At 50.6% G+C, this 15,550-nt stretch overlaps 3 protein-coding genes across 3 annotated transcripts; 1 reads left to right on the plus strand and 2 right to left on the minus strand.

Moving 5' to 3' along the window:
* Positions 1 to 172: 172 nt before the first annotated feature.
* Positions 173 to 3,588, minus strand: CI109_100324 (trehalose-phosphatase; the record flags this gene model as incomplete). Its single annotated transcript, XM_032003011.1, has 9 exons — positions 173 to 448; positions 503 to 624; positions 678 to 745; positions 805 to 881; positions 934 to 1,224; positions 1,288 to 1,747; positions 1,808 to 2,300; positions 2,351 to 2,839; positions 2,895 to 3,588. 9 exons carry the CDS (start codon positions 3,586 to 3,588, stop codon positions 173 to 175), a joined length of 2,970 nt encoding a protein of 989 aa, XP_031862818.1.
* A 1,581-nt stretch (positions 3,589 to 5,169) lies between these two features.
* On the plus strand, positions 5,170 to 10,284 carry CI109_100325 (uncharacterized protein; the record flags this gene model as incomplete). Its single annotated transcript, XM_032003010.2, has 10 exons — positions 5,170 to 5,303; positions 5,547 to 6,026; positions 6,134 to 6,490; positions 6,541 to 8,070; positions 8,135 to 8,354; positions 8,413 to 8,568; positions 8,623 to 9,018; positions 9,323 to 9,844; positions 9,913 to 10,084; positions 10,184 to 10,284. The coding sequence occupies 10 exons, from the start codon at positions 5,170 to 5,172 to the stop codon at positions 10,282 to 10,284; spliced, it is 4,068 nt and encodes a 1,355-aa protein (XP_031862817.2).
* Positions 10,285 to 10,542: 258 nt separating this feature from the next.
* Positions 10,543 to 14,586, minus strand: CI109_100326 (uncharacterized protein; the record flags this gene model as incomplete). The annotated part of the gene is made up of 11 exons (XM_032003009.1): positions 10,543 to 10,651; positions 10,769 to 11,063; positions 11,238 to 11,379; positions 11,505 to 11,686; positions 11,754 to 12,812; positions 12,879 to 12,979; positions 13,055 to 13,266; positions 13,355 to 13,570; positions 13,678 to 13,969; positions 14,114 to 14,336; positions 14,400 to 14,586. The coding sequence occupies 11 exons, from the start codon at positions 14,584 to 14,586 to the stop codon at positions 10,543 to 10,545; spliced, it is 3,018 nt and encodes a 1,005-aa protein (XP_031862816.1).
* Between the last annotated feature and the right edge of the window lie 964 nt (positions 14,587 to 15,550).

The following is a 15,550-nucleotide window of genomic DNA, read 5'->3' on the forward strand; positions in this document are numbered from 1 at the left end:
GATCAGATCAGACAATCCGTTTTCACTGCGTGTCAGACCGCGCACCAGATATCATTCATATATACATGCAAAATGGTAGTGCTTTTCAATCAAATCACACGTTTTCAAAACCATCTAAGACAAGGTCTACAGCTTGCTTCATTTCCCTCCAAGAACAATCCTCCCCGTCTCCCTATTGGCCCTCGAGCAAAGTCTCCAACGCCTCCACAACCTCCTCTGGACATGTAACGTGCCATCCAGCCAAGGTCTTCTTGGCAGGAGGTCCGACAGTCGTTGAGAAAATCTGTTCAGGTCGAATATGCAGCTCGACGTCCGGCAGCTCCTCTGCCTCCTCGGGATCCATCGCAGCAGTCACGGCCACAGGAGGTTTCATGATCACAGGTGTGTCGCCGTGGACTCCGCCGGGAGGGAATACGGTTCGGAGAGATCGGAACATGTCTTCGTCGGTCTGAAACATAGACATCAGTATGGGGCTCTTCCCACTAAAGGTATCCTGACTCACCTTGTCGTCACCAGCACAGAAGACGAGATCGGCATCAGGGTTCTCATACATCAATCGCTTGACAATCTCTCCCTTGTTGATAGCCAGAGGTCGAACCTCAAGGTTCTTCTTGCCGACGAGGACTAAACAATCCGTCAATTGTCTGTCTGCATCCATGATGTACGTTATAACTCACCCTCGATGGGTCTTCTAGACGCAAGAGACGATTCCAAAAGATCGAGACATTGCTTACACTGGAACTCTCTGCAGTGGCCAAGGGAATCAGCGGCTGCACCTTGCCCGACAAATCAGATGCGACTTACCCGAAGTCGGGGTCGGAATTTCTGTAGTGCCAAGTGATCGAAGCCTTCTTGACCTCGATAGTACTTCCTGTTGTTCTCTACAAGCCCGAATATCAGCACGGAACATATCCCCTAGTCTGTGGTACTTACCTCAGTGTAGTACTTGAAGATCTCCTCAACCTCGTTCATCCAGCTCATGTCCAAAGCCTCTGTCATGTTGATAAAGTCCTCCATTCCGGGTTGCTTCACGAACGAACCGTGCTCCGCGGACATACCGAGCTTCTCGACATGGCCCCAATGTTGTTCCAGGAAATCGCCGTCTCGACCTGAGATAAGGTACACAACGTTCTTGGGGTCATCGGCAAGTGTTTGAATGGCATGTCTGGTTCGCTCAGTCGGGACTGCATGGGCGGGAACCTTGACGATGGGAGTAAGGGTACCCTAGAAGAATTGAATTATATTGTCAGGACCCGCGTCTGAATTGCAAGACCGAATCATACTCACATCGTAGTCGAACAGCAATAATCTCTTCTTCGCACCCTTGTACGCCGCCGCGAACTTCTGCACATCTAACGCAGGAGTCTGATGAGCGGTGTGCTCACCACCTACATTCTCGAGCAATTGCTTCAAGATGGTAGCAGCCCAAGTATGACTGGTGTGGCCGAGAACACCCTCCAAAGACTTTGCGTGTCTCTCTTCCTTCTCAGCCTCGCTCATGGCAAGGCCCTTGTTGATAGCATGGGCGACACCGAGGAGATCGTGAGGGTTGATTTGAAGAGCTGACGCGAATGAGGTAGCTGTACCCATGAATTCGGACAAGACGAGAGGAGACTTGAAGGTCTTCTCTTGGCAGAGGATGAACTCCATTGAAGTGGTGTTCATACCATCTCTCAGAGATGTGATGAGGGCGAGGTCGGCAACTGACAACAGACCGAAGTACTCGTCCTTCTCAAGGGCTTGGTGGCTGTAAGAAAACAGAAGGTCAACGCGGGCTGTGCAAATTACGATATTCCGATATACTCACTAGTGGTGAACAGGGGTGAAATCCAAGCTTCCGTACGTTCCATTGATGTGGCTGACCAGCTCTGCGGTCATTCGCTCGAGCTTGGGTGATTCCGACAGAGCAGGAGTGGTAACCTGAATCAAGACAACCTTGTTTCTCCATTCGGGGTATACTTGCAAGAACTTCTCGAAGGCTTGCAATTTGTTGTAAACACCCTTGGCGACATCCAGCTTCTCGCGACCGACAATGATCTTCTTGCCTTTGTACAACTGCTTGAGAGCCTCCATTTTGGGGATGACACCGGGAAGGTCACGTTCGTGAAGCACTCGCTTGACGTCAAGACCAATAGGACAGTAGCCGACAGCGGTGACTTGGCCGTTCGCTTCGATACCGCCAGTAGTGGACTCGTAACCGCAAACTCGAATACAGGTAGAAACGAAATGACGAGAGTAGGAGTAGGTCTGGAAGGAGACGAGGTTGGCTCCAAGCATACCGTCGAGGATCTCTCGTCGAGCTGCGCTCTGTTAGCGTTTGTTTACACCTGTACAGTGCCATACCACTCACTAGGGAGACACCTGAAGATTTCGGAGCTGGGCCAAGGGGTGTGCATGAACATGCCAATCATGACCTCGATGGGAGAACCATGTTCATGTTCACCAACACCCAGATGTTGTCCAAGAGCAGAACCAACATGGCTGAGCATTCCTCCGATCTTCTCCGACTTGGTAGTCTTGTCACTGTTGGGAGTAGCCCCTTGGCTGGACTCCCAGTCGAAGCCCTTTCTCTTCTCGTTGTGAAGCGCAGGTGAAGGGTGGGCAGTTCCCCAGCCGCCGTTAGGGTGGAAAACTTGACCCAAGGATTCTCGAATCATCTTGGGTGCGAGAAGAAGGTGGTAGTCGTGACAGACGATCAAATCACCGGGCTTGTACACCTCGGCGACACGTTGAGCAAACATTTGGTTGGTTTTGTGGTATGCGAGCCATGACGGGTCGGGAGAGGGGACGTTGGCGGTAGAGTCGAGCCAGAGGAGGTAGTGGAAGAGCGGCCAAAGAGCTGAGATTTGCTTTAGCGATGCCCTGGTCAGGACACAATAATCCTTGGTACTCACTCTTTTTGCAGAAGCCCTCATAATGTCCCTTGCTAACATCTGGAGGGAGGAAGACGGGAATGTACTTCAACCTTCCGCCCTTCTCCACATCGGTCTCGACCTCGGTGAATCTTGCCAACTCAGTCTCGACCTCCTTCTTCTCCTGCTCGTTGAACTCGCCGCCGAACACCATCAAGGGGCCTTCCGTAGAGGGAGGGGGGACGTTGTCGTTGGGCTCGTTGGAGCTTGAAAAGGGAGCAAGGAGGTTGGCGGCTATCGAGGGCAAGGTAGCCTGACGACCTAATTGGGGAGAGGATCTGGTGTCGGGCTGGAGAAGGACCTCACCGGTCCAAGCGACAAGGATTTGGTCGTGTGTTTCGGAGAGACTCTTGATACCGGACACAAGGGCGGGATGAGCAGTTCTAGAGTGGATCCTCCATTTAGCATCCACGCTTTCGACCGTAGCTTCGACATCCTCCGGCTTGAACTCGGGAGTCATGGGCGGTGACAAGACGCTGCTCCCGTTGGCTTCGAGGGAGTCGGCGGGGACTATTCGAACGATTTCGACGGGAAGATGGTGCATGACGTGGATGATTCGACCGGAGAGAGGAAGACCCTTTGCCTTGTGAGCAGCTTCGAGACGCGCAATCTGAGCATTGAGCTCAGGAAGGGAAGGGGGGATCGCAGGAGCGGGGTCTGGGTGCATGGAGTCCATGTTGGGCGGATTTGACTGGAGTTGGAATAGAACGAATGAAGAAGGGAACTGAAGGTGTGCTTGATGACTTCAGACTATATACGGAAAGGTGTCCTGGTTGCGTGGAAACGGTCGTGACGATAAGACTGCAAGTTACGTCTTCGTTAGCCTATCGGTATATTTAATCAGAAGTCAAGAAGAACGTTCGTGATGAAGATGTCACGGGCCGGATCAAGAGAAGCGAGCTCGGTGAAGGAGGGACAAAGGGAAGTGATTGATTGATGAATTTTGGTGACCAGGGAACTGGTGTGCTTACTTTGCTTCTCTTCCTTTCTTGTCGCAGTGCAAAGCTCGGCTTCTTTTCCAAAACTCAACAATCAATGTGGAGAGGTAAGTCGGAAAGCAACTTCAAAATGCAAGGAAATGGATTTGAACCGAAAAGCGGTTTGTTTCTTTGTCGAGTGAGCTGTACGAGTAGAGTGAGTGAATGAATGAGTTGCGTTGCATCCACCTACGTCAAAGTGTGTGCGAGGTCTAGAATCATCCCATTAGATCCAGCACATTATTACACCCATGTTTATTGCCATTCAAGGTAATTAATAATTCTGTGACTCTGTAACACCCGCGAGGCACGACCTTGAAAGCGTGAAGCGGTGAGTTATGACGACACTATCAGGGTCACTTGCACTCGCTTTTTCCCACAAAATGGCATATGCATGCACTGTTGCTTCGAGAGAGCAATCAGCCACTGGCGACCAGTGAGCAGCCACAGCCAGGTTGTTAGCAACGGAGGAAGTCACGGACCGACACCTGGCAATGAGGTCAAGGCCTTCTGTACTACATCATATCATATAGCAAGGTAGGGAAGGTGAAACCAATCGTCTAGAGTATGCTGTCAGGAGTCACGCCTCACTGATACAACCATTGACCAACTCGTCGTTGCAATGTTCTATGAGCTCTTCACGACCAATGACTACGCTACAACTGTACTGATATGAGGGGTAAAGTCCACAACGTTTCACTTCCATTTCCGGAAGATGGAACGAGATGCTCAAAGGACGTTTCAGTGTGAATGCACACAATCTCACCCTGAAGATTCTATATCTGACAGCTGCACGGACCACTCACCGTCATAGAAGCATCACGATGATAACCTCACCATGAGAAGAGCACTCCGAGATTCGAGTCGCCCGTATCCTGAGCCAGAGAGGAGAGGGCTGACGATCATCAAGAGCGTAATTCTCCAACTCAAAAGATTGTCAAGAAACCGCTCTCGACCATCTCTGACGATTGAACCGCCACTCACACACACACCACACACACACACAACCCCCTTTGTTACACCCTTTGTTCTGCCAATTAATTCTTTTCATTCCTTTCTTTCGTTCTCTTCACTTCGTTCGAACAATGGAACGCGAAGATCGACCTGCTCAACATCATCAAGCACTTCAGGATTTCATTTTCCCAACAATGACCTCCCTCTTCCCCCATCGTTTCAAAGACAATAACGATAATATCAGCTTTGATCCGGACGAAACTCTCTCCGAGAAGGATTTCGATTTTTCCCCTCGTACACACCCGCTCACTCGACAAAGGGCCCGAATGGCGAACCCAGATCCAACAAACGAATTCATGTATCAACTCCCTGTTGAGGGAGCAGGGAAGAAGAGTGTGTCAGAGGGAGGCAGAGGTGATGGTGACGGAACAATGCTGATGAAACAGAGTCAACCGTTAGAGTGAGTTTTGGTCGAAACACGTCTTTTGTCCTCCCAGTCGCGTAGGACAATGAACAAGTCATGTTCTCTCTGCACGTGCCCTATGTGATCTTGACGGACGCAACACGCATCACATCATTACTCCACATCAAAGAAGTCTTTCGCGCATCTCTTGAGAAGCATAATATGCTCCCACGCCATCAACACATCAATTATAACTTACTTCTGTTTATCGCTCTTTGACCATTGCTGACTTCCCACCAGTCTTGAAGCACTCAACGAGAGACTTCAAACCCTTGGTCTTGGGCACACAGCACCCCCACCCAACCCACATCAACCATCGCAACCACAGCAACAAAACTACCTTCCATCAAAGCGTGCTTCTCAAGCCCCATTTGCTAGCTCTTCTCAAAATCAGTACCTCCAGCCCTGGCACCAATACCCTTCCGTCACTGAACTAGCCCCGAACGATTCGATCAGCATGTATCGACCCGCCAGAGCTCCTTCCGCCTCCATCAGATCAGGCAGAAGAGGGGGAACGAACGTGGATCCGGGCGAAACAGACATGGCTCAAGATTATGACGAAGGACGGTTTGATCAGAACGATGATGATCGTCGACAAGAAGCCGATGCTGCATCATACTGGACACATGACAACATGAGTTATGCCACACCTAGGACTGGAGCTCGATTAGAGGACGAGATGACTGTCGGACCTACCAGCGTTTGGACCAGAGGCGACATGTAAGTTTTTATCCTTTGTTCTCGATCCCTCACTCCTTTGTACCTTCGTCTTCCATGGCACATCCTTAAATGACGCATGGCCATGCTGACCTTGTCGTACTTGTCAGGGGTCGAAATATGTACGATATGCGAGACCGACTCCTCGACGCAGAAGCGACACGAAATCAGGAACAAATGACGGAACTCCGACGACAGATCAAAGAAGCTCAAGATCTAGCTACGGCCACTACTCGACTTGAGGCAGCCGAGAAACAACTCCGAGAATTACAAGCTAGGTTGATAGCCGAGCAAGTGGCAAGAACACAGATCGAGCAGGAAGTGGAGAGAAGGGAGGACGAAACTAAGAATTACCAGACGGAATGGGCCAGTGCGGTGAGAGCGCTGAGAAGAGCCAGAGATGAGGGGAAGAAATCAGAAGAGGAGAAGAGGAGGATACAAAGGTGTTTTGAGGAAGCAAGGGATAAGTAAGTCCAATCGCTCTCTAACCGATGGGCACCACCTGATTATTGTGCAGGTTATGGAAGTACCATGAGGCTCTTCGTGTACGAGAAGCTCGAGCACAAGGCAAAGAAGAGGGTAGAGCGGAGGCATGGCAAGAGGCTGAGCGATGGATGGGGGGCTCTCCACCTATCCCAGGAGTTGATCCAGTCCAGGCGGTTCCTGGCGCGGTTCTCCATCAGACACCCATGATAGGCGTTCAGTCACCTCCGAAACTACAATCGCCGACGGTGCAGCAATTCCAGCAACCACAGCAACCGCCTCAGCGACAGGAGCAGGCTTCACAACCTCATAGTTCACCACCTCAAGTTCCTCTTCAAAGTATCGCCCAGCTGATGGAGTATTTCGCCAATAACCCTTCGGTATTTCCTCAGTTCAATCAACCGCAACCTCAGCAGGTGTCTCCTCCACAAGATGGGCCTCTAGGGCCATCGCCTCATCAGACTTTGCAGAGTCAGTCGGTGTCCCCTCCACATCAAATGCCAACTACCAGAGAAAGTCCAGCATCGCCTCAACAGCAGCAGCCTCAGTATCCTGGACACGCTCTAACTCAACATTCGATTCCCGCTCAAGCAACCAATCAGTACATGATGCCCTCTCATCCGCAGCCAACGGTGCCCCCGCAAGGTCTTTCAATGATGCAATCCCAATTCCCTGGAGCTCCTCCGCCTGGCCCGCAAATGCAAACTCAGCAGATGGGTCAAGAAATGCCTCAACCAATGATGGTCCCCGTCATGGTACCTGTTGCTCCGCCAGTGAATTTGGGTGCAGCAGCAGGCCTGGGCGCTATGCCACAGTCCCAGATGCCGAACGTAGGAGGACATCCCTACCAAATGCCTCCTACTACGAGTGGAGCTCCTAGCCAACAACAAGCTACAAAACCCCATCAAGCTGCTACCGGTATGCATGCACATACCAACCGCACACCTCGCACTCATGCGGCAACCATGAAAGCCAGTCCTCGGCGTACACAACCTCCAACCTCATCACGCACTCAAGCCACGGCTCTTCCTCATGCTGGTCAAACCGCCACATCTGCTGGAGTGAACGCCGCCATACCAGAATCGACTTTGCGGCCTCACGCAGCTGAGTCATACCTAGAACGAGTTGATCACGATCCTTCTCTCAAGCGAATGATGGCTGGTGCGCCTACCAAGACTATACATACGTCGGCGGTACCACACACCGAGGCAGGCACTCGAGACACTCGGCCCCCCACCGCTAATCAATCGCACTATGACAATGGCGGATCCGTCTTCGACAAGCCTCTCCCTAATCCTGCTGCTTATCAAGGTTCGGGAAACAGACTGTCAAGAGCCCAGACTACGAAGGGTCCTTCCAGGACTGGACCAAATACGATGGAAGACAGATCAGGGCTTGGGAGAAGGATGAGTGTTGGTGAGAATGTACAGCCTAACTCACGACAGCGACCTATGTCTCAGATCCCAGATGGGGATAGGTATCCTATCTTCCCGATGAAGGGAAAGGAACATTCCAGGCAGTCGTCGTACGGCTCAATCGATCCGGCGGCAATAGGCCTTCCAATGTAAGTACAATCTCTCTAGTCCTACACGAAGTTGGCGCCCCGTGCGTGCTGACTCGATTCACAGCTCCCGAGACGTTTCCGCTGTGCAGAGTCCGAACTCCCAGTATCGAGGTGGGCGAAGGGCGTCTCATCCCACTCCTCAGAGGTCTGTGAGAACGCCAGCTAGATCAAGAGTTGCTGGAGCATTGAGAAATGATGAAGAGCTGGATCAACCAGGACTGGAGAACATCGAAGAGGCTGCCGAGGAGGATCTCACGAGACATATGGGTGGTCAACATGGCTCGGTAAGTTATCGACGGATCCTCACCTGTGTATTTCACAAACTGACAGTCAAGGATATAGGTTCCTCCACCGATGATGGGATCTAATCAGATGCCACCACCGCACATTATGAGGCAGATGCAGCAAGCACATGCTCAAGGGTATGGACCAGGTCTAGCCGGTCGAGGGCCGCCACGACCCGCACCTTCGATGCCTAATATGAGGCACAGAATTACTGTGAGTGAGGAGGAGACGATTCTACTCCCTAGCGTGACTAACGTCTTTGCTCAGCCTGTCATGCCGCAACCTTTGGGCTCTTTCGGTGGACCACCGAATGATCAAACGCAAGAATCAGGTGCAAATAAGACATTCTCGGAGCCTCACCATCACAGACGCGAAGATCGAGGACATCAACATCATCACTCCCTCTCTGCACTTTTCGGTGGTAGGAGGCAACAAGATCCCGTCATGAGGCGAAACGATGAGTTGCCCGAGCCGGAAAATGCATATCGACCTCCACGAACGCATGATCTCTTCGTTCCGCCAGGTATGGCTCCAGCCGCAGTGAGTGGTAGCGTAATGGATGTCCAAGGTCCTCGAACTTCGGCGCTGGGTCTCAGTGGGATTGGCGGGAATGCGGATAGTGATGACGATGGAAGAAGCGGAGGAAGGATGAGAGCTCCAACTGTACGTGATCCTCAAGCGCAAAGAAGAAGAACGTCTTGGTACGCTTGAAGAGAGAAGAACTCACAATGAACATGATGCGACGTCCAACCCTATTTCCCGAATCCACGAAACATTACGACAACAACAATGCCTTATCTTCTGCGCTTTTGATACCAATACTTGTAGATCACGGTGCAACCTCCGGTGCGTTCATGAGTTCTCTAGTTCATGCACTAGGAGGACGCAAGCTTACAGATCGCCAATTGCCACTTTCCAATGTCTATCAATCACCTACATGCACTCCGACTGCAATTGACGTACACAGTCTTCTCATTCACGATCGAATCACCCGCCCTCAGCAATTTTTCCAAATCAAGTCTCCCCTACCGCTTCTCCCAAACATGTTGCCCCACCTCCTGAGCGTGCTCAACCTCCGCCTGGTGAGGTGATTGATCTCAACGCACCTCCGGAGCCTGGCAAGAAGAGGGAGACTATCATCATCACCGAGCGATTCAACTCCCCTCCAACTAAGACTCAACCCCAAGCACACGAAGCACCTTTGCCTCCACCAAGGAGTATGGTTCCCACAGCATACACAGCGACTTCTCTTCCGCATCATGATGCGACAGGCAGAAAGGCTCAAATAATAGGAAAGCAGGCACATGATATCCCCCTTCCTCCGACGAGAAGTGTAGCTCCGACCGCATATACTGCCAGTCCACCAGAGCAAGTACCGACCGTGCCTATGGGAACAGCACCGGAAGTCAAGGCGATTGATTTTGCAACGATGGTGCCTTTGCCTCAGAGCAGAGCGACGACATGGTATGATAGGAGAACCACGGTGACGGTGAGTAAACTAGCGACTGATTGATCTAAGAGATGAGTAGAAGCTGAGTCTTGTGCTGCGACTTGCAGTCCGAACCCGATATCGAAGAACCTCGACCCGCACGAAGCGTGAACAAACAAGTCCCGGCTAGTAAGGCGAGCAAAGTACTTCGCAAGCCTGTACCTCATAGTGGTAACGGCGTCGATCCGAGAAGTTACCCTCTGCCCCCGAGTAGAGCTCCGACTAGAGGTCGAGCGTCGAGTGAGTTCTCCTTCTTTCTAGCTCAGTCACGTCATGACGAGGCTGGGTAGTAAACCGTGTCCTAAGGTGATTATGGCTGACGGTATTGACGGTGAATAGCGTACGCTGCGTCAGTTCCGCCTATTGAAGAAGTGACAGAACCAGAAAGTGGAAGGGAAAATCTGATCCGTCGAACTCAAGCAAGCTCCAAGGTGTATTGAGTGCAGCCATAGTCCGCTGTAGATCATAGAGAAGACCATTCCTCTTGAAGAGTGATTGGAGAACGACAAGAAGGGAGATTGAGTCATCACGTCGTATCTATGAACATTACGATTTTACATGCATCTCGCTATACTATATCAAATACTGTACAACACGAATCATTTCATACCATACATACGGTCCACATAGCTCGCTCACTATTCATCTGTGATGAAAGCAGTTCCACCAATTGTTTTGTGGCGTTCCACCAACGCAGCTCATGACCACATGCCATGAGCATGATCATTTGACATTGCCGGCGAAGCAAGTGGCGACGTGACGAATCTCGAATTGCTCGATATCGCAGGAGATTTGAGCGAGTCAAGTCTGTACACGACAACGAATCATTGAATCAGCTTGCGAAGAAAGAACTCCAATCGTACGCTGTAGATTTTGTGCATCGCACAACAGGCAGATAGGGGAGGTTCAAATTTAGAAACTTACCTCCATTCAGCTCTGATCCTCCCGTAAACAGCTTTAAAACTGCTCAATGCCCCCTTTTCCTGAACCATCGTCATACTAGTCGTCATCGTCCTACCCCCTCCCCCAACAACACTGCCACCAGGACTACCAGGTACGATCATACCCCCTCCACCGTTGAGGTTGGGAGGATGGAATTGTGTAGCGATGCCGTTGGGGTTTGGGGAGGGGAGTGGTGATGGTCCGGTAGACCAGATTGCGTGAGGGAGGAACTCGATTCTGAATCGAACGGATTTGGGGATCGTGAGACCTGATACGTCTGCGAACCATGTACGAGTTAAGTTAGCCTCTCTTCTACATGTTGTGTTGAGATAGGACCGCCTTCTTCAAGAAGGGCCGAACACGAATAACGTTATAGCTGGAAAACAGTGAGGCGATGTAGGAGGATGGAAGGTGGAAGAGACAGTGATACCGAAGTCCTCGTCGCACTCACCACGTATCTCGTCCACACGACATTTCAATACCCCCCACCCATCTGCATCTTCAAGGATAACACTGGCCCCGAAGCTCTCCAGCAGCTTGATACATTCCGCTCGGGAACTGGCACAGTCGTCCGCGGAGATGAGTGTGAAAGTCTATCATTATGACGAAATCTCAGGATCAGCATTGACTTGACTCAAAGTGCAGTGTCGGACACGTAGCGCAGTTGAGTAGATGGAGCGTCTGAATTCAAATCAGTTTCAGTGAACATGCTACTCACCGCCGGTTTCCAGCTGAACAGATTTGAGAACCATGATTGTTTCACATCGTTATTGGGACCAAGTAATAACGGCGATGGCGGTGCTGAAGTACCCGTACCCAGTGGAGGCGTGGACAAGTATGGCGAACCTTTTGGTGAGAGGGGATCGTAAGGGATCTTCGGAGACAAGTCGAGTGGAGCAGCTGAACACGGGGTTGGCATCAGTCCAAGTTCTCACATGTCTTATGGCTCGACGGTACCTAAACTCACGCTTTGACCTCCTCTTACTTTCCGATCCTTGTGACAAGATCGGCTTTCTCAATTTCTCCAATCCACCCGAATACCTATGCTGTTGCTGCTGTTGTTGTGTGGCGTATGTGTTTTCTCTCGAACTTGCATCACCGAGATATGATCTTCTCCGACCTACTTCCGCCCGTGTCGTATTCACAATCTGTGGCTGATCCGTCACGCTCCGAGTGTGAACCGGTCTATATCCCTGTTGAGTCTGCGTCTGCGTCTGTGCTGTAGGCTGGTGTTGGGCCTTTGGTGGCTGTGGTTGGTTCTGTAGAGGTGCTAAGTCCATATGAGGTGTAGTTGGAGTAATGATTGTTTCCCCCTGTGACAAAGCCGGACTAGCCAAAGGCGAATCGACGACTATACTCGATCTTGGCGAAGCTGAACCGATAAGCTGGAGTTGTTCAGCTATATCATGGAAGAATTTCTGCAGAGCGGCATCTTGGACTTGGGGGACATTGATATTGCCCAACGCAGCACCCACTACCATTCCCAATGGAGGACTACTAGGTGCTGGCGAGGGCGTAGGTGGAAGTGCAGTCACAGCGATATTGAGTCCTAATCCCATAGGTGTAGGTGTAGGAGCTGGCGAATGGGGCGTAGGTCGCTGTAAAGTTATCTTTGGAAGTCGAGGATCAACAGGTGTGACAGTCGAAGGTGCACCTGTCGGCTTCTCCAACTGCGAGGAGATAGGAGTCTTCGGTGTACTGGTATTGGTCGATTTGGGTGCAAGTGGGTCAGGAGAAGGTCGTGGTCCGCCTACACGAGACGTAGGCGTACCGGGCTGTTTTGGTGCAGGTCGAGTGGCAACGTGTGTCGTCGTGATGGTAGTTGGTGGATCATTCTCGCTGTTATCATGCTTGGTATGACGAAGGCGATCACGTTCGCGTTCCCTCTCACGTTCGCGTTCGCGCTCTTCTCGAGGAACTGCTTTCCGGATAGTACTTCCATTCCCAGCTGCTGCTGCTGCTGCTGCGGTACTTGAGCGAGTAGATCGTCTCTGGTTAGAAGAGGATTCGCCTTTCCTTTGTCGTTCTTTGAGTACGTGATGGGCAGAAAAGTCATCAGCTTTGGATCAGATTTTGAGGCTGAAAGACCTACCAGCTGTACCCCGTCTTGATTCTGGCCCAGGGTTGAAGTTCTCCAGATGTTTGTTTCGGTACTGCAATAGCAAGAAATAGAAAGCCTTCTCCCACGTCTTTCTACGAATGCATAAGCAAAATAATTAGCCAAGTGTGCCATTCATCCAGCAGAGTGGTGGGGAAAGAGAAACGTACTCGTTCGACAACAGAGATTTGACAATCTCCCTTTCCGAAGCGCCGTTCCACAGTGTCCTCAAGTTTCTCAAGATGTCACGATCGATATCTCTTTCGGACCTTACAGGTCGGGCGATCTCTTCGAGTCGTGGTGGCTCAACGAGGTTGATACGTCGGCCAGAGTCGGTATCTTGTTTTCGTTGGAAGAATGGGTGACGCATGATGTCGTGCATCTGCAACACGTATTGCGGTAGGGTTAGTTCGCCAGTCATTTTACCTCAATGCTTGGGTCGATCTAAAAGTCTGGAGACGCATACTCACGGTGATTCTCTTCTCAGGATCGACCACTAACATTCTCATGATTAGATCTTTGGCGTCAGTCGGTAAGTCCGCAGGCATCGAGAATCGTCCATTCTTAACCTTTTGTAAGAGAACCCGGATGTTCTCGTCGTCAAAGGGGAGTCGACCGGTGAGTAGGGCGAAAAGTATCACACCGCAGGACCAGATGTCGGATGCTGCGCCATGATATGACATGCCCTATGGTCACCGACACCTCACACATCAGCCACCAAATCTCGTCTCAATCATACAAAACGAAAGCGTAGTCTTGCCACTTGTCTAGTGGGCTGGCGGTGGCGACTCACCGCAACAATCTCCGGACTAGCATAATGTGGACTCCCACAACTAGTTTCTAACAGCTTATCACTCGGTTCCAACGCTGCCATACCAAAATCTGCAATCTTGATATTCTTCTCAGCGTCCAATAATAGATTCTCAGGCTTTAGATCCCGATGACAGATGTTGAATCTGTGACAGTAGTCTACACCAGCTATGATCTGTTGGAAATATCGGGAAGCTTCGTCGGGCGGAAGCCGTCCTTGGGAGACTAGGTAGTCGAATAGTTCTCCACCTTCAACGTATTCCAGGACGAGGTAGCTTGGGTAGGGATGAAGAGGTCAGCCCAATGCACAAACTTGAGCTCAGATAGCACGTTGAAGGAGGATTAGCGAACTGGAGCGTGTAAGTTGTAACGCGGAAAGATGAAGATGACGGAGGTTGACAAGTACACGCCATACTTACAGCTCTTTCGCAGTCTCCCAAACATCGTAAAGACTCATCACATTCGGATGATCGATCAATTTCATGATCACAATCTCCCTCTCAATCCCTAGCACCGCTTTATCATGTTTAGCCCCTGCCTCAGTTATCGACATTCGGGAAGTCATTAGCAATGCATGTTTGGGGACGATTTTGATTGCTGCGTATTGCCCAGTTTTAGAGTGTTTGGCAATCTTCACTCGTCCTAACAGTATCAACGAGTAAATCAGCTTGGATCGCCTAGCCAAAGAGACAATGCGGGACATACCACTTGCGCCTTTACCAATCGTCCGACCGATACGCCATGGTCCGATCACCTTCGGATCGCCGGGTAGATCGGCAGCTGACTTCCCTCCGGTCGCTGCTGATTCCTTCTCGAATCGTGTTGGTGCTCGTCGGGTAGAATGTCTAGCTCGAGGAGGGGACGGAGTCGGTGGATGAGAGGAATCTGGCATTGTGATATGCTTCGCACAGCAGTCGATGTTTTGATAGGTGGACCTTTTGATGTGTTGCGGTACAATAGGAAGTCTTCGTGATTAGATCGTAGAACGTCTTCGTGACTGGAGAAAAAACTATAATCGATGCAAAGGTAGTAGCAGACAGAGCTACCAGCTCTGCCTATCAGGACAGTAAATTATAAGTAACTAAGTACGAAGGAAGAAGCAATTGAAAGACGGAAAGACGGAAAGTGATGTTTTGAGTGGAAAGTCGAAGCGAAAGTGAAGAAGCGAAACCCAAAGCCTTAAGATATGTAAGTATAATGCATGTGAACGTACATTGTAGCCATACCTCAGCCCATGCTTGTGCAGGCTTGATGAACAGTACAACAAGCTTACAAGCAAACATGGCGGGTGAGCAGAAAGCCTCGTCTTGCGTTTGTGATGCGAAGGGATGTTTGCTGGAAACAATCGATCGGGCTGGCTGGATAAACTAGGCTTGAAGCGTTAGTATCGCGTCGAAGTGGGTAGCACATCAGTTGGTATCCCGTGTATGACTTCAGGTCGATACATGATGTTTGTCAGACATCGGAGGGATGCGTCAGACCACTGCACGAGAGACAGTTTCGAACTGTAAGTATGGGTGACATCACGAAAAGGCGGTGATTCGTCACAGCAGTTCGGAGAGTGTAGGTTATCGAACACAGGAAGTGATGTTGAATGTCCGTATAAACACTTACCAACGGCATTTGCAGGTTGAAACTCCGTCCATTCGATCCGCGAGACGTGACCAGTACATATGTCAAAGCAAATCAATATCAAGGTAAGACTGTTCAATAGCAAAACAGCAAAGAAGGAAGGACAAGACGAAAAGCAAGGGCAGAACCAAATCTCGATCGCACGCGCGTCAACCAAGTGAAGCTCGGGTATATAAAGGCAGAAACGGTAAAATCTCTTCAGCGGTGGACCAGACACATAGACG

This window comes from Kwoniella shandongensis, chromosome 1 (genome assembly GCF_008629635.2).
Source record: "Kwoniella shandongensis chromosome 1, complete sequence".
Taxonomy (NCBI): Eukaryota; Fungi; Basidiomycota; class Tremellomycetes; order Tremellales; family Cryptococcaceae; genus Kwoniella; species Kwoniella shandongensis.